The 17,809-nt window shown below is 40.0% G+C and overlaps 2 protein-coding genes across 2 annotated transcripts; one reads left to right on the forward strand and one right to left on the reverse strand.

Moving 5' to 3' along the window:
• Positions 1–317: 317 nt before the first annotated feature.
• LOC119914145 (heat shock protein 30-like) lies at positions 318–1,286 on the reverse strand. The gene has a single exon (XM_038733207.1). It carries the CDS (start codon positions 1,016–1,018, stop codon positions 350–352), a length of 669 nt encoding a protein of 222 aa, XP_038589135.1. The 5' UTR covers positions 1,019–1,286; the 3' UTR covers positions 318–349.
• A 4,534-nt stretch (positions 1,287–5,820) lies between these two features.
• Positions 5,821–17,132, forward strand: stbd1 (starch binding domain 1). The gene is made up of 3 exons (XM_038733208.1): positions 5,821–6,238; positions 8,736–9,097; positions 13,526–17,132. Exons 1-3 carry the CDS (start codon positions 5,959–5,961, stop codon positions 15,938–15,940), a joined length of 3,057 nt encoding a protein of 1,018 aa, XP_038589136.1. The 5' UTR covers positions 5,821–5,958; the 3' UTR covers positions 15,941–17,132.
• Positions 17,133–17,809: the final 677 nt, after the last annotated feature.

Consider the following 17,809-nt stretch of genomic DNA (forward strand, 5'->3'; position numbering starts at 1 on the left):
AGAGGATGAAATTCGCTACATGTATGTGACAAATAAAGTACCTTTACCTTAACTTCAAATTCATGGTAACTTAATAGAAAGTCAAAAGCAATGGAAAGAAAGAGAGAAAGAAAGCATGATAAATGTTGACTGCCCCACTTTTATAAACTCCCCCTTCAATTTGTGTTTATTAAGAAATGTTATTTGATTTAACCATTTAACACATTCAGAAAATGTCTCAGTGAAACTGTGACCCAATAAGAAGAAGTAAGTTTGTCTTTTATATATTTCATAAATATATTTATTGAGTATGTTCACTAATAAACAAAATGCTCATATAATCATCATTCAACACATTTATTAGCAACATTTACTGCACATTGTTAGAACAACATGTAGCTGAGTCCATGTCTTCAGGTTTGTCCTGTGTGGTGTTGTGTGTCTCTGTGCTGCTGCCTTCTGTGTGTGAACACACACTCTGCTGTGGTTTCTCCTCCGAGCTCCTCTTGATGGTCAGCTCTCTCTCAGCCTCCTCAACACATGGAGCTCTGGCCGCCTGGATGTGGAGCTTCCCGTCTGGAGCCAGGCAGCAGGTGACGGCTTCAGGGTTCAGCCCTTCAGGCAGATCAAACTCCTGTCTGAACTCCTGGCGTCTGTAAGAGTAGGAGCCTTTTCCCTCCTCCTGCTTCTTCTCTGTCTTCCCGCTGACTCTCAGCTTCCTGCCCACCTGCCTGACAGACAGCTCCTCTGGGGAAAAGCCTTGAGTGTCCAGGGTCAGGCCAAAGCGCTCTCCCTCTTTCTCCAGCTGGTAGGAGAGCGGTCTCAGGGCCACACTGCTTTGGAAAGGCTCCGTCTCCTCCAGGATGTTGTGTTGAAGTTTGTCCATCAGCTCCAGACTGCTGCGGAGCTCCTGTAGGTTTCTCTGCAGTAGCTCCTGCTGGTAGAGCAGAGGCTTGACCTCTGGCCACAGACTGCGCACAGGCCAGTACAAGTCCATGACTGGACTGAGGGCAGAGTGGAGTCCGTGAGAGCACAGCATCTTCACTGTGTGTTTAGTGTTGAGTCTTCTTGATCTGAGATGAAACACTGTTAAAGTGTCTGTCCTCTTCTGTGTTGCTTTCTGTCTCAGCAGTGGGACTGCCCCAGCTTTTGTATTCTAACTGGAGGAGCTCCAGAGTCTTCAGGAACCTTCCTGTCGTCACCACAGCTCTCCACTGGGTGGAGCTGTTAGTCAGGAGTGCTGATGTCTCTGGATCCTTCCTGTTTGATCAGGAAGTTTCTAACTACATTTTATGTTAAATTCAACAAGCAGGCAGAAAAAGACATAACAGAGGGATTTAACATTCATATTAATTGTTGTCATAACACATTTGTAATTGTCATGATTTTTCATCAAATTTAACAAACACTGAAAGAAGAATCCGAATAAACATAATATCCAAATTTATAAATTTACAGAAAAAACATATAATCACATCATTCATCAACTCATCACAAAAACTATTATTGGTGTATACATGAGTTTTCACTTGTGCCTCAGTAATTGCATACAAATCTACAAATATTTATATTTCATGCTTGAATTATTAAAACAATTCCAGTGCGCAATCAACATGTCGATCAATAAACATTTTTCTTTGGGTTATTTAGCATACTTTTAAATTAACTGCAATGATTTATAGGGTCCACTAGATGAAGCTGTTTAACATGTATCTTTGGGGTCTTTTTCCCCCTTTACAGTCATCACAATTTTTGTCTTAATACTATGCAGCATAGGTGTCATTTACACTGGGGACACTGGGGACATGTCCCCACCACTTCTTGAATGACTTTTTGTCCCTACCACTTTTTTAAAGCATAATTTATTAAAATGTTCTGAAATATAGCTTTCAGTTAAATAACTAATGAAAATGCTATTAGAAAGGTTTATTTGCATTTTACTAAAACATGCAGTGTAATTAAAATATAGAAGAAACAAATGTGCATTGTCCAAAAAAAGTAACGTAAGCTAAAAAAAAACAAAACAGTCACAGTTTCTTTTTGGCCAAGTTTTCCGTCAAGACAATCTCCTGAACTCCAAACTGAATGTCAGAATGGGAAAGAAAGGTGATTTAAGCAATTTTGAGCGTGGTATGGTTGTTGGTGCCAGACGGGCCGGTCTGAGTATTTCACAATCTGCTCAGTTACTGGGATTTTCACGCACAACCATTTCTAGGGTTTACAAAGAATGGTGTGAAAAGGGAAAAACATCCAGTATGCGGCAGTCCTGTGGGCGAAAATGCCTTGTTGATGCTAGAGGTCAGAGGAGAATGGGCCAACATTTCTAAAGAATGCTTTCAGCACCTTGTTGAATCAATGCCACGTAGAATTAAGAGCAGTTCTGAAGGCGAAAGGGGGTCAAACACAGTATTAGTATGGTGTTCCTAATAATCCTTTAGGTGAGTGTATAACACAAATACGTTTTATACAGATACTTCTAATGTACTACTTGTAATATACATTTTTATAGCGCATGGCTCCAGGCCCTGCGACCCTGTACGCAGGATAAGCGGTTGATGATGGATGGATGGATGGATGGACATTTTTAAGGCATTTATATCACTCAGCTAAACAGACTCATTTTGATAAATAGATGACATCAGTCTGTCTTTGTTGTGCTCTTTTAACGTCTGTGTTTTGGTTTGAAACTGATTTTGAACGATAGTACTCTATGACCAATATGAGAATCCCGTGACAGACAAAGGTCAATCAAACTCTCGGACCTTTAACTCTGATTCTGACTCTATCTGACATCTATCTGTCATCTATCTGTCAGTTAAATTCAATGTAGATGTATTGGCATGGAAAACAGATGACCAAAGTGTGAAATAAAAACATGTAGGCCTACAAAAACAGAAGAACTGTTATTAAACTATACATAGTACAATAAGATAAAGATAAGATTATTGTTACAATATTATATATATATTGTTGTTTGACATTCATTCCAATAAAGCTGAATTGAATTGAACTGAATTAAAGATTAAAGATTTTAAGATGAGATACAGAGTTGTTCAATGTTCCTCTGTTCACTGAATGTTTATATTGTAGGAGGAAGTGCATCTCAGCCTCACCTGTCCAACAGTTTTCTGTTGCCTTCCAGGATTTTTTGTGTCTTCCTGTTTGGATGTCCAGGTTGTTGTTGTGTTATTAGGAGTGTGGTTTTGTGTTCATGTCTTTTCTGTTTTAGCCTGTTTTTTGGATTCTGTGTTCCTATAGCTTCATTTTGATCTTGTCATGTTTAGGGTTTTGTAGCTAAGTCTAGTCCTTTGTGCATTCGCATGTTTAAGTTTTCTTAGTATCTGTCTTGTCTCATATTCTAGTTATGTCCTGCATTCACATCCGTGTCTTAGCGTATACTCTTGGTCCTGTGTTTTAGTTCTTTGTCTTTGTTCCCAGTCCTGTGCCTTGGTTCATGTTTTAGTAGTTACTTCAGGTTCCTTGTCTGCATTATTTTAGTTTAGTCTGCTCGTGTCTGAGTTAGTTTGTTTTTGATCTGTTACATTTTGTGATATGTCCTGTGCTTTAGTTCATGCTTAGTGTTTTCTTGATCTGTGTACTTCTTTGTTTTATCATTATGGTCTGTCTTTTCCTTAGTCTTATCTCCATGTTTTAGTGTAGTCTTGTCTCCTGTTTGGTTCCGTCTCTGTCTGTGTCCTGATTTTGCTGTCTCTCCATGTTTTGTGTTTTACTTTGGTAGATATGTCCTTGTGTGTTCCTGTGAACTTTACTTCCTGTTTTATTTTGGTCATCTTCTGTACCTGGTGTCCTTACCTAGCTTTGTTTGATTACCTGATGTATCTCAGCTGTGCTTCCCTCCCTGCTCGTTTACCTGTGTGTGTATATATTGTCCTCAGTTGTCTTCAGGCTTGGTCACGTCCTTGTATTGTCTGCATTGTCTGTGTTGAGTGTTCTGTGCCTTCCCTGCCCTTTTGGATTATGTTTTGTTTGGTTTTGGAGTATTTTCCCGTTTGGACAATTGCTGCTGAGCTCCCAGCACAAGCCTGGCTTTTGGTGTTATTAAATCCTCATTTGAACTGCATCCTCCTCACCTGATTCTGCATTTGGGTCCACACGTCTCTGCTCTCTGACTGCACTCAGCCTTTTCGCATGACTGACATACATGATCTGTATGTAAAGATTCTATTAGATGTTCGTCCCACCAGGTTTTGCTATGGTGACTGAGTGGACCCTATACTTCACTACAATACAGAGCAATAGGCTCGATGACACTGTCAAATATTTATTGGAAATTATAAAATCTTCTCTTGATTGCAATTTAGAGCTCTTCAAGCTTTTTGTTTTAGTGCATTTACTGTCATGTTGGTGCTGTTATGGTTATACCAAGACAAGTATAACTCATTCTATGTTCGCTTATATAATTATTTATGGTAAACTGGTAAATATGGGGGGGTTTTGAAAAATCATGACATTAGTTATCTTCATATCATCTTCTGACAAGAATTTTCTGCTATGTCAAGCTGTTGCTGTAGTCCTTGTTCATTGGGAGACAGTAGAACAAGGTCATCAACATAAAACAGACACTTTGGTCTGTATTAAAGAGTATTTCTGGTATTTTCTAGTATTGCTTAAATGACTCATAGGTTTTGGAATTGGTCCAGTAGATCGCTTCAGCCAACAGCTCGGACATGGGCTGCAATGTAATCCAACAAACAAAAAGCATGTTCTTTTTTAACAAAAAGGTCTGATTTTTTTCCAAGAATGTATTTAGAATAATAATAAAGAAATGTTAATTATTGTATATTATAATCTATAGTGTATGTAGTTTATGTTCTGTGTCCTCTTCACGCATTTACACCAATAGGGCCCCATTGTATGTGTCGGTTTAAAGTGCTTGCTGTACTAGTTACTTGTTAGGGTCTGGTGACATGAGAAGGTGAAGTCAATAGTCAAACAACCTACTTTTATGATAAGATAACAGTCTTCAGCAAATATAAATACAGTTGTTTTGTGATTGACCTCATTAATGATACATAGCTGACAAAGCTTTTGGATTTTTAATTTCCTATTCAATTTCCGCCTATAATTCGTGTACAAGTGTTGAAATTTCAAGCCTTTTAAAGTTAGGAAAAAACATGCTTGTGCTTTGGTTCTACCTCGGGTATCATGAAAACTAAAGCCTTTTGGGTTGATATGTTCCTATAGTATATAGTAAAAACTATAACTGTAGTCATCAGGTCAATACCATTGCCTTGCGCTTTTAACCATGTTTTCTGGAATGCGTTGATTGAAAGACATCTAGTCATTCAAATAAGGAAAGTGTGAGGTAATGGAGAGTTCATTATATCAAAATAAGCCATGGATAAAGTGTTAGGATTCCAGCACTGCATCAACTTACAAATCTATGAACACTATTGATTCTGTGTCAGATAGATTTTGTGTTGGTTTATGAAAGTAGTGTTTGAAAATAGAACCCATAAATACTAGAAATATTAACTTCACTACAAGTGCACTCATTGTGGGGACAAAACCCCAAAATTTGTTCTATTATTTCACCAAATTTAGGGAGTAGGCCTGCGGTTTTTGGAATAACATATTCTGCTCATGCAGGAACACAAATAAACTGTGTGGTCATAACCATCCTGAGTGGAGGTGAACAGTTGCAATTGATAGCCTACCTGATTCATCCTAGCAAAGATGAATGGCGGTAGGAACGGTGCGTGTGAAACTGGCTGCAAAAACCAAGTCCCTTTCTCTTTTTATGAATGAATGCTGAGTCCCCGTGACCCAGTCAGCCAATGAGCGGCAAGGACCTGCACCACCTTGCAGCTCTGCAGCAACAAGAGGTCACTACACTTCAGCGTGAAGAGAGGGAGGACAACAGCGACAGCCTGCAGCAGAGCCAGTCGGATCAGCAAGGGCCAATACGCACATACAGAGGCATAACAGAAGGGCTCGCTCTTTAAACGACAGATCGCAATGCCGCTAAAAAATGGCAACACCGTGGCCGTGGAGAGGCGCGTCGATCTGGCCTCGCTCTTCTGCATGATCGGGCGGCATGGTCCCGCCGTGGCTCTGGCTGTAATAGCGATGTTATCCGTGCTGGCGGGATTCATCATCTACCGGTCCGTGAGGGGGAAGCGGAGGAAGGCCACAGCCGCAGCCGCCGACGGTGACAGCCAGAGCCCCGGAGCGGAGAGAGACACATCGGTGATCCGGCCGAGCCCGGAGGAAACACAAAGCTCCGTGGAGTCAACAGGTAAAAAAAATATCCACAATAATGTGACCAGGCAGTAGGCCACTGCTGTCTACAGGTATCGGGATTCACAAGTCAAGTCACTATAGGAATAAATTTTGTGATCGAGGAGGAATATTATAGCACTGTAGGAAAGACAGTTTCAGAGGGACATCATAAACTTAAAAGTAAGGCCTATAATGGGGTAATGCTGCAGATAATGTTAGTGTATTCAGCCTGGGTAACGTTACAGTATCATTAGGAGATATAAATAGGCCATCACAATGTATTCAACAGCCATTATTAGCTCTGGGCCATTAGCAATGTCTGACCTCATATATAGCCTACTGATCCAAATAGATTTTTAAAGGATGGATGAAGTAATACAAATATTGGGTTGACAGTCCACATAGGCCTACATTAACTGCAGTCCTATACTTGTACTTTACACATTTGTACTACTTTGTGCCCATGCTTCTGTATACTACCTTACTACAATTCTTTACTTTTACTACTTTATATATATATATGGCAGCTGGAGTTACTGGTTACTTTCCAGACTGAGATTTTACTTACAACCAAACATTTAAGGAGCTCTTAAAATTGGATGCATGGTTGAAAATGTGATGTAATAAAATAACACTCACAGGAACCAATTTTTCTGAATTATAAGTTACTTGATACTGTGACTGATAAGTGCATTTAGATAGTAATACTATATATTGTACTCAGCCACACTGAGATAAATCAACTAAAAGCGTGTACAAGACTGGCCAGGTCAATTAAGACCTTAAATGGAGGAGATGCTGTACAGCCAACAAACAATTGCTGATAGCGGTGATATCCTGTGATTAGATCTTCTGCTGTTCTACCATTTAACAAAGTACAAAGGTGGAAAAGACAAAGTTAAAAATACCTTACCTGTTCTGTTTTTTTTTGTCTTTCCTTTGTAAACCAGTAAAGATACTTGTCAAATATACATTCACCATTTTAATTAAATGTTTGTAAGTTAATTAACACTGACCTCTCATGTTATTCATGTCATTGTGTCAGACAAAATCAGAATCAAAAAGTTGGTATTTAAAGGTATGTATGTATGTAGATAGAGATCAGAGTAAAAATATAAAAGAAAATATAAAGGAGTGTGGATATGTACAATATTTACATAGTTAATATTTACAACAACAGAACTGCAGCAGAGAATATCGCATATTAAGTATTTAAGCAGGTAGTATTGCAAAAAAAACCCAGATAATAACGTCCAGTTTAAAACTAAGTGTCCATGTGTCAGACACTTAGAGGGAGGAGTTATAAAGTTTGATGGTCACAGGCAGGAATGACTTCTTGTGGCGCTCTGTGGTGCATTTTGGGGAAGTCTTGCACCGAAAGTGCTCCTGTGTTTAAGCAGCACGTCATGGAGTTGGTGGGAGACACTGTCCAAGATGACATGTAGCTTAGACAGCATCCTCCTCTGTGACATCACCAACAGAGAGTCCAGCTCCATCCCCACAAAGTCACTGGCCTTGTGGATCAGTTTGTTGAGCCTGTTAGCGTCCGCTACCCTCAAACTGCTGCCCCGGGGTCTCCCAGGAGGAGAGTAGTGGGCTTGGAGGTGTTTAGAGGGCAGACAGCGGCTGAGTTAGTGGGGGGATGGGCTGGAGCCATAGTATCAAACCTGTTAAAGGACAGATTAAGTTCTGTCTAAACTGCCTTCAACTCCTCTGCTGCCAGTTGGTCTGAAGCCAGTGATGTTCCTCATGGCGCTCCAGATGTCCCTCATGTTGTTCGGCTGGAGTTCACGCTCCAGCTTCCTCCTGTACTTAGCCTCCCTGATCTTCACCTTTAGGTCCCCCTGAATCGTCTTCACCTCCTCCTATTACCATCTCTGTAAGCCCTCCTCTTAGCATTCAGGATGTCCTTGATGTCCTTTGTTACCCACGGTTTGTTGTTTGGGTAACAATGGACAGTTTTTGCTGGGACAATGCAATCCACACAGAAGTTAATGCAGTCTGTGATACACTCAGTAAGCCCATCTATGTGTCATCTATCTGTCAGTTAAATTCTTTTCACCAGAGGCACATAGCAGGGATTGATGTAAACCAGATTGTGGTCTGACCTGCCCAGGGGGGGAGGGGGAAGAGCTGTATGTATGCATCCTTAACGTTAGCATATGCTGAGTTCCATTTATCTTGGAAGTCGGAGGTCGGAGCTGGGAATGACGTCACACCCGAGTTGACAGCGTTCCAGTTAACGAGTCGGAAAACCACGCTCAGCCAGCTGTTGTTTACAACTAGCCAGGTTAGCTATTGATACGACGGTTGATTAAAAGATGTCAAATGGAACGCACCAATAAAGTAGGTCCAGGGTCCTCTCCTCTCTATTATGGGGGGGAAAAAAAGGAATACAACCTAGAAATTAATCAAAAATAACCTCAATACATAATAAATTATACAATTTATTTTAAGTGTTCTTACTGTTTAACATATGGACTTTTCAACCTTATATTTTGTTGTGACTTTAGACACGAGTGCGGAGGATGTTGATCTGATTCAGAGTGATCTCAAACTCAGGCACCGCCGTACTGCTGCTGCTGTTGACAAGAAACATGCACCTTATTCTCCTCCGAAGAGGGACATCCAAGTACCAGACAACAAGCAAACCACTTCAGGTGATACAGAGGAAATGGCGGCTGTGCGGGTCTCTAATGAAGTAGCAGAGGCATTTGCAGAAGAGGCCAATCAGTGCCTGCAAAGTGATACTTACACTGTGGCTGAAATGGCGGTCGAGGCTCCTGTTGACTGCCACCAGGACGCAATTGATGATGATAGCTACTTGAAGGAGTCTGAGACGATTAATGATGAGAACCACAAGAAGAAAGAGGAGGTAAGCAGCCATTTGTCTCTATAGTATATATGCAAACTACAGAGAAATTAAAACATCATACGTCACAATTACTCCATTAGGTTAAAAGCTGAAATGCCATTTCAGAGGCATGAACAAATATGCTAAATTCAAAAGTCCCTTTCTCTATTGATGGGTGAAGTACGAGCGTGACTGTATGAACCTCAAGCCCCACTACAGTATATTTAACAATAAATTATATAACTGCGTAATTTGAATGCTGCAGTTCTTTGTGGCTTTTAAGCCTATTTCATCTCATTGCATTGGTTTTATGCCACATATACTGGTTCAGTCTCACTTTGCTCTGAACAAAAGTCTGTGCAGTGCACCACTGACCCTACACCAAATGGCAATCAAAGTTATTGACCAGCTGATGAGGAAAGTGGAACAGCTAGCAGTTAAAGGGTCTAGTAATTTGTTTGAACATAGCTAGGGTATGTAGGTAATAGTAGTAGTAGTAGTATACTTTATTGTCCTCGAAAGGAAATTTGTTTTGGACTGCATGGTTGCTGCATGTACATAGAAATATACAATATACAAGTATAAAAAGAGGAAAGACAATTAATTTACAAATTTAAAATTAATAAGATAGACTGTTATTCAACATACGTGTAAACACAGGAATATTGGACTTTAATTCATCAGGTGGCCAGAAACTAAATGAATGCTAATGTTGGATGCGTAAATAGGCAACTGTTAGTTACGGCTAACAGTTGGTTAGTTAATCAATGAATGTAGCTTTAAAGGTCCAGTGTGTAATATTTAGGAGGATCTATTGACATAAATGCAATAAAATATACATAACTATGTTTTCAGTGGTGTATAAAGACCTTACATAATGAACCGTTACGTTTTCATTACCTTTAGAATGAGCCATTTCTACATACACCGTGGGTCCCCCTTATATGGAAGCCATGTTGTGCCACCATGTTTCTACAGTAGCCCAAACGAACAAACTGCTCAATAGATAGCGTTTTGTCACTACATTGAATACATACAAAAAAGAATAAGCAGTAGAAGTAGTAGTAGTAGTCATCGTCTGGTTTGTTATAAGCAAGAAGAGAAGTGAAATTTGGACAAATAGAGGGACACATTATTTCGCACAAGAGCCGACAGAGCTTGTTGGCCATTTTAGTTTCTCCTACGTGCTTGCAAAGGGAGAGGGGAGCTGAGTCGTTGGATGCAATTCGCAAACCCTCACCACTAGATGCCACAAAAACTTATACACTCAAGCTATAAAGGAATAGTTTGACAGCCAGGGAACAGTTAGCTTAGCTTAGCACAAAGACGAGGCTCTGTCCAAAGGTAACAAAATCAACCTACCAGCACCTCTTAAACTCCCTGATAAACATGGTATTTTGTATTTGCTTAATGCGTGAAAAAACTATGTGTAAAATAACAATTGACCCTTTGCTAAGCCACGTCCCCCTTAGTTACTGTTGCTAAGTCTGACAAACAGTCAGACCTGTCGGACTCAGCATGGTGCTGCCACTGTCTATTACTGCTCTCCCTGGAGAAATATTGTTAATTTTTGGAAAACAAAAAAGACTACAGAGAAACCAGGACATTTCTGTCCGCAGGCCTCTGATCCAGTTATACTCTGGACCCACTTGCGCGTTTACAGGTGGACAGAGGTTCCTGCAAATAACTCAGGCACGAGATTTAAGACCACTTCCTTCACTCTGTTCAATCTCACTCCCATTATCTTTTCACTCAATTACCTACTAAGTTCCCACCGTGTAAATATTTAATTAAAAGCAATGGTAAAAAGCTAAAAACAAAGAAAAAGAAAACAAGACAGTAAAAGTTACAGTGCAGTGTAACTTATCAATCTACTAGTTAAAGGCAGTGGTAAAAATAAAAATCTTAAATATTTTAATTAAAAGCAATGGTAAAAAGAAAAGTCTTTAGTCTTAATTTAAAAGAACTGACAGTTTCAGCAGACCTGGGGACAGAAAGCAGACCCACCCCAGGTGACCTGAGAGGTCTGGATGGTTCATAACGAAGCAGAAGAACAGAAATGCATTTTGGCCCTAAACCATTTAGTGCTTTATAAACTAACAGCAGAATTTTGAAATCAATTATTTTACATACAGGAAGCCAATGTAAAGACCTCAGAACTGGAGTGATGTGATCTACCTTTTTGTTCTTAGTGAGGACTCAAGCAGCTGCGTTCTGAATCAGCTGCAGCTGTCTGATGGATTTCTTAGGGAGCCCTGTAAGGACACTGTTACAGTAGTCGAGTCGATTGAAGATAAATGCATGGATAAGTTTTTCCAGGTCTTGCTGAGACATGAGTCCTTTAATCCTTGATATATTCTTCAGGTGATAGTAGGCTGACTTTGTAATTGTCTTAATGTGGCTCCTCAAATTCAGGTCTGAGTCCATGACTACACCAAGATTTCTGGCTTGATTTGTGGTTCTTAACATTACAGATTGAAGTCGAGCACTGACTTTCAATCGTTCCTCCCTGGCTCCAAAAAAATAACTATAATAATAATAATAATAATAATAATTATCTTTGCTTAATTGAAGAAAATTCTGTCACATCCAACCGTTGACCTGCTCAATACAGTTACTCAGCGCTTGTATGGGATTGTAGTCCCCTGGTGAAATGGTTATGTAAATCTGTGTGTCATCTGCATAATTATGGTAATGTATTTTGTTGTTTTTTCATAATCTGAGCCAGTGGAAGCATGTAAATGTTAAACAAAAGAGACCCCAGAATGGAGCCTTGGGGAACTCTACGTCATTTTTGTCAGCTCAGATGTGTAATTACCTATAGACACAAAGTAGTCCCTGTCCTTTTAAGTAGGATTCAAACCAGTTTAGTACTGTGCCAGAAAGTCCAACCCAGTTTTCAACTCTGTCTAGTAATATGTTGTGGTCAACCGTGTTGAATGCAGCACTGAGATCAAATAATACTAAGACTGAAATTCTGCCACTGTCAGTGTTTAAATGGATGTCATTGAAGACCTTAACAAGAGCTGTCTCAGTGCTGTGGTGTGGTTGAAAACCTGACTGGAAGACATCAAACCAGTTATTTAGTGCCAAGAAAGCACTAAGCTGTTGAAAAACAGCCTTTTCAATTGATTAAAAATGGGAGATTTGATATGGGCCTATAATTGCTCATGTTGACAATTTGTAGTAGATCTGAGGCCATGCATTTAGACACATTTTTTGAAAAAACCTGTTGGCAGACTTGGGTGAGGACCCAAATGCAGACAATGGCAAGGCGAGAGGATGCAGTTTATGGTTATTTATTAATTCAAAAACTAAACTGAAACAAGCTTACATGGAGCTCGATTCAAAGTCCAAACAAAGATAATCCAAAAACACAGGGAAAACAGAGTACAAGGCAGAACACTCAACAAGACGCACAAGGACGTGACAAAGACTGGAGACACAAGCAGGCATACATATTCACAGGGACTAATGAGCAGGGTGGGAGCAACACAGGAGAGCGGGATCAGGGCTAACGAGGCAGGCCGAGAGTATGGAAAACAGACAGGCAGAGAGACAGCAGGGGGGAACAGAGACACTTACAGATGCAAGACACCATATATTAACAACAAGGACCACAGGCTGAAGCAAAGACAAAACAGAACTCAGATAGACATGGGCAAAATAACACATAAGAACACAGAGCAGAAGTAAACACTAAGACATTAACTAATGTGCAGGGCTAAGAACTAAGACACGAGACAAGACCGATACTAAGTAACTTAAGGATGCAGATGAATAATAATGAACAAGGCTACACAGAATACACAGAACCAAAAATGGACTTAAACAGGAAACATGAACACAAAACCCACATTCCACTAAAAATAAGCATTTGACTCTTAAGCAGACTGGTAAAATGGATCTGTAGCGCCTCTTTTTATCCACGGGTTGGTCCTCCTGTTGGTGTCAGCACAGTGGTTAAACAGCACCCCGCTGGGCAGGTGTTTGTGTGGTCTAAAATAAGTCATAAAGTCGGATATAAAGTCACACAGCTGAAATTGGCGTGTCATGTTCCTATTGCTGCCGATCGGAGCTGGAGGTGATAGATACTAGTGACTTCTTCAGAGTCCTTTGACCCGGGAATGAATGCCAACAGACACGAGTGGTGTGGACCTTCTCATCTAACTCTCAGCAAGAAAGTTGATTTCCCAATTTGTCTGAACTATTTCTTTAAGGATTTGGAGAACCAACCCAGTGGGACTATTTCTCTCCCACTTACAAATCCATTTCCCTTAGACCTAATTCTCTCTGCGGTTTCAGAGTAGCACAGACTATTAGATCAGCCACCTCCAATTTGTCTGGTATATACTTACTACTTACTAATATTATGTCTTGTATGTATCTTGTATCTACTCTCTGACAAAGTTAGAACAGAAGATATTAACTTTCTATTCATGTTTCTAGGTGTTAGAAGCAGAATGCCAGGAAGAAAAGGATGTGACCACAGACATGGACATTTCTGGCAAGAAAACCAGGCAAGAGGCGGAAACCTTTGTGTGCTCTGTGATCAATCCGGTGTGCTCCAAACAAACCCCTCATATGGGTGAAAAGGTTGATGATGACAGACTACAAGATGATAAAACAACACTGGAGACAAACAGTGTGGAGTCCAACTTGGAAGAGCCTGTCATTCACATTGAAGATGTACCTGTCTCTTGCATCTGTTATGGCAAAGATGAGGAGTTTGAGGGAGAGAATCCAGATATTATGGATTGCAGTAGTTATTCTAACCAAAAGAAAAGTGAGCATAAGGAGGCAAAAGAAGAGCGTACAGACTACCATCGAACTGCTCAACAAGCTGAGATATGGTCCTCAACATTTGAACAAGAATCAAACCTGCCATCTACACAGCCCCCAATTCGGGATAGAGATTTGGATGAAGAAGGTGGTGTAGCTGGTGAAGTTGTAGAGCACTTGAACAAACGTGCTGCTGTCAGTTTTGATGAGCACTCATCACAGTTAGACATGCAAGAAGTGGATATTGAAAAAAATGTGGAAAGTGGTCTTGGATGTAAAAAAGAGGACGGTGTTCTTTACGATGGTGTTGATCAAGTGAAAGAGAAAAGGCTGACTAGTGACAACATTGTTGCCAGTAGTGAAGAATTTGAAGGTTCAAGTGTGGCACCCAGTCCTGCTCTGCTCTGTTTGAGCATGCCCTTGAAGATTGATAATAATGACAACGGTCTTTCAGGTATCACCTCTGATGCAAAAGCTCTAATTTCAGACAAAGCAGGTTTCTCTGACTTGTCAACGCAGAGTCAACAACCACAGAAAGAAAATAAGATAGATCCATCTCTGGATGAAGACACTGATTCTACTGTTCTTGACCCTCAAATGCCACCACATGAGACAGAAAATCAGCCTGATAACAATGAAAACAGCACAACCATAGTGTTGGCTGAAGACTACATTGACTCTCATGTTCAATCTTGCAACAAAGACCAGCACAGTTCCAAAATGATAAATAACGTTTTTGACAAGGCGAGTGTTGCTGTTGATCCTGATAATGTTGATAATGCTAGCAATAATGGACTTTTAATATCAGAACAAATATATCATCCAGATATGTTGTGTGGCTCCCAGACCCCACAAAGTGACAACATGGAAAATAGTTTTTCTGAAGTTACTGGTGTTGCTGCTCCTGTCATGCCTGATAACATAAGCCCTCCAATGTGTCAAATTCACCTGACGTATTTTGAGCAAAGTGAGCAGATGGATAATGACATGTCATCTTATGGTATTGGTAAAGAGAGTGGGATTTCAAGCATGGCTGTCAGCCCTGATTTGCAAGATACTAGTAATGAGTTTGACGTGATCGTTCAGAGTGATCTACAATCTGAGGGGCAAACAGAGGCTCCAAACAGCCTCTTCGCTGATGATGTAGCGATATCTGTCATTAATGACGATAGAGCAGGTATGGTGTTTGAGCCTTACCCATCATGTGACTCCCATCCACACCACAGTGAGAACACAGATTGGACTAATTATGAATCATTTGCAGCCAACGAAGACATTTTTGGCCATGAGGTTGAGGATTGTTACCAGAAAGCAATGGATCAGTTTATGGCACAGATTACAGTCAAAGTTCCTAGCGTTACAGATGAGCTGAAAACACAGACAGACGTGAAAGCTGTTGTTGAGGTCATAGAGATTGAAGAGAAGAAGGCAGGCATAAGTGTTGAAAAGAAAGAGGTGTCAAAAGCAGAGAAGGAGAAAGAAGAGGACTATGAAAAGACTGAAATAAGTATCATGGAGGCGACAATGGACAATAACGAATGGATCACGGATAGTAACTACCAAGTCCTTCCCTGGATGAATCTTTCTGCCCAGTCTTCTGCCCAAGACCACACAAACAACAACCAGCTCCCCACTGAGTGCCAATACAGCTCTGCTGTAACAGACACCACTTATATAGATGCAACAGATATCCCACCTTCCACTGAAGTCAAACAAACCAGCACTGTTTCCCTTGACGAAAACACGGAAAATAACAAAAAGGTTGTGGCAGTCCAGCCCATGCCCCAGAACGTCAACGTGACATTCCGTATCCATTATGTCACCCACTCACCACACCAGATGGTGGCTGTCACAGGGGACCGGCAGGAGCTGGGGAATTGGAAGGGATTCATCCCGCTAGAGAGAGCCATGGATGGGCTCTGGACCACGGTGGTCAGCCTACCTGCAGAGAACCATGTGGAGTGGAAGTTTGTGCTGGTGGACAAGGGTGAGATATGTCGCTGGGAGGAATGTGGCAACCGCCTCCTTGATACAGGCTACGGGGATGACCTACTTGTGCACAAATTGTGGGGATTCTTGTAAGAGGTGAAGTGAGAGAAGATTGAGAGGGGAACGTACAGTAAGCTATCATATGTGATACTGGAAATGATAAGTCAAGTTTATTTGTACAGCCCTTCACAAGACCCACACAAGGATACAGCAAATTAAAATGACACTTAAAACTCAATTATACTGTATCATATCATAGATATGTCCTAGTAAGCATTGATCTGGTACATCTGGGGGTCAAAAGACATCAGGAGGTCTAGGTTAAAATTGTTTTTTTAGATGTCAAGGTTACATAACACACTGATTCCAGCTTTTGAAATTGGAATATGTCTCTATTTTCTCTGTTTTATGTAATTGTAAAGGTTTTGCGTGTTAGTCAGACAAACAAGAAATTTAAAAATGCCACCTTAGGCTTTCAGAACTTGGGCATTTAATACCTGCAAATTTCCCACATCATGATTACTGGCATGAAACAGTCAGCTAATGGGACTTTTGCTAAAGGATTGCCCTCTAATAGCCAGTGACTGAGTGGATCCTTCAGGGAAGTGGAAAAAATTGCCATAAAAAGACAGAAGCATTACATAAAACATCTTTATTTATGATTATGCAAATTGCACCTCTTTAAAAGTAGGTGATTTAATGGTAATGTAAGTGTTTAATTTGTATAAATGGAGACTTTATTATACTGTCCATATGCTGCTTGAATACTCCTCAACAATCTATGAGAATAAATGCACATAGTTCACTTTTCCTACAGCAATAATCAAAGCAATAATTGTTCTGTATACTATCAGGTACTACTTTGTGTTTACCACTAAACTGTGATATAGTTGTAACTTTGATGCTGCTTTTATCTCGTGGGACGGTGTGCATGCAAGATTGTCTCATTGTTGTTCTATTAATGTGCCTTTTTAACATGATTTTTCTATTAATGTGTTATAATTCATCAAAACAGTGTGACTTGTCTTTGTAAAACAGCTTTGCTGGCCATCATTTTCATTGTTTCACAGCAACTTTTATTGAATTACATAAATGTATGTTAATGATTTTCTCAAAACTGATGCTGTCAGTTTAAGTTTCAGTTCTTAACCAGGGTAGAACATTTATATCTCAGATCATATCAGATTATCTTAGTATGCAATACTGTGATGATAATGCTACTCTTGAATGTCATTAAGGCGGACTTGGTTACCAAATAAACAAATCTGTCATATCTGTGGATATATTTCTTGTACATGTTAATTAATTCAAAATCAGATGATATATGTGAAGAGTTTTGTTACAGTATGAGTTATACATATTTTGGGGAAGGACAAAAAGTGTCTTGCACACAAAGTTATAGATAACGTGACAATTAATTTTCAGTTATTGGAAGTATTTTAGTAGACCGGATCATTTGATGTGCAAAAGTCAAACCAGATTTTTCTGTCTACTCTTAAAATGGTATCAATCAAAGGCTCATGAGGAAATGTTAACTTCAGTCAACTACTTTATTAATTGGTCCACTCATTTTCTTATTTTCCACCAGCAACTCTCTGAAAGTACAGCTTGTTTGTGACAGGACGGTTTTGTGACGATTAAAGCACTCTTACATTGTCTCTTAGAGAAAAGATTTTATTTATATACTTTATGTCTAGACAAGGGAGGTTGCGATCTATTGGTGAAGAGAGGCGTGATCTCTGTGATTGGTAATTCAATATGGCAGGTCCACTGTATTATTTTTTTAATACTACAAATGACACACTGTTGCTGTCTACATTTGTGTGAATCATTAACTGCTGTTGCAACAAATAAAATAGCCTAACAACAAACAGATTCAGTCTTACAGGGTCTTGTGAGTTCTCTCAAAAACGATGCCTTAATTGTGTGCCTTGACCTTGTTTTGAGTCCAGCTGGATCAGA

The sequence above is a fragment of the Micropterus salmoides genome, unplaced genomic scaffold, assembly GCF_014851395.1.
Source record: "Micropterus salmoides isolate LMB-PRFRI ecotype aquatic unplaced genomic scaffold, ASM1485139v1 Ms_hic_scaffold_20, whole genome shotgun sequence".
Taxonomy (NCBI): domain Eukaryota; kingdom Metazoa; phylum Chordata; class Actinopteri; order Centrarchiformes; family Centrarchidae; genus Micropterus; species Micropterus salmoides.

Coding starts and splice junctions, on each gene's coding strand:
- stbd1 (XM_038733208.1), top strand. CDS start 5,959: ATGCCGCTAAAAAATGGCAACACCGTGGCCGTGGAGAGGCGCGTCGAT. Junction 6,239..8,735: donor AAGCTCCGTGGAGTCAACAG/GTAAAAAAAATA, acceptor TTGTGACTTTAG/ACACGAGTGCGGAGGATGTT. Junction 9,098..13,525: donor ACCACAAGAAGAAAGAGGAG/GTAAGCAGCCAT, acceptor TCATGTTTCTAG/GTGTTAGAAGCAGAATGCCA.
- LOC119914145 (XM_038733207.1), bottom strand. CDS start 1,018: ATGCTGTGCTCTCACGGACTCCACTCTGCCCTCAGTCCAGTCATGGAC.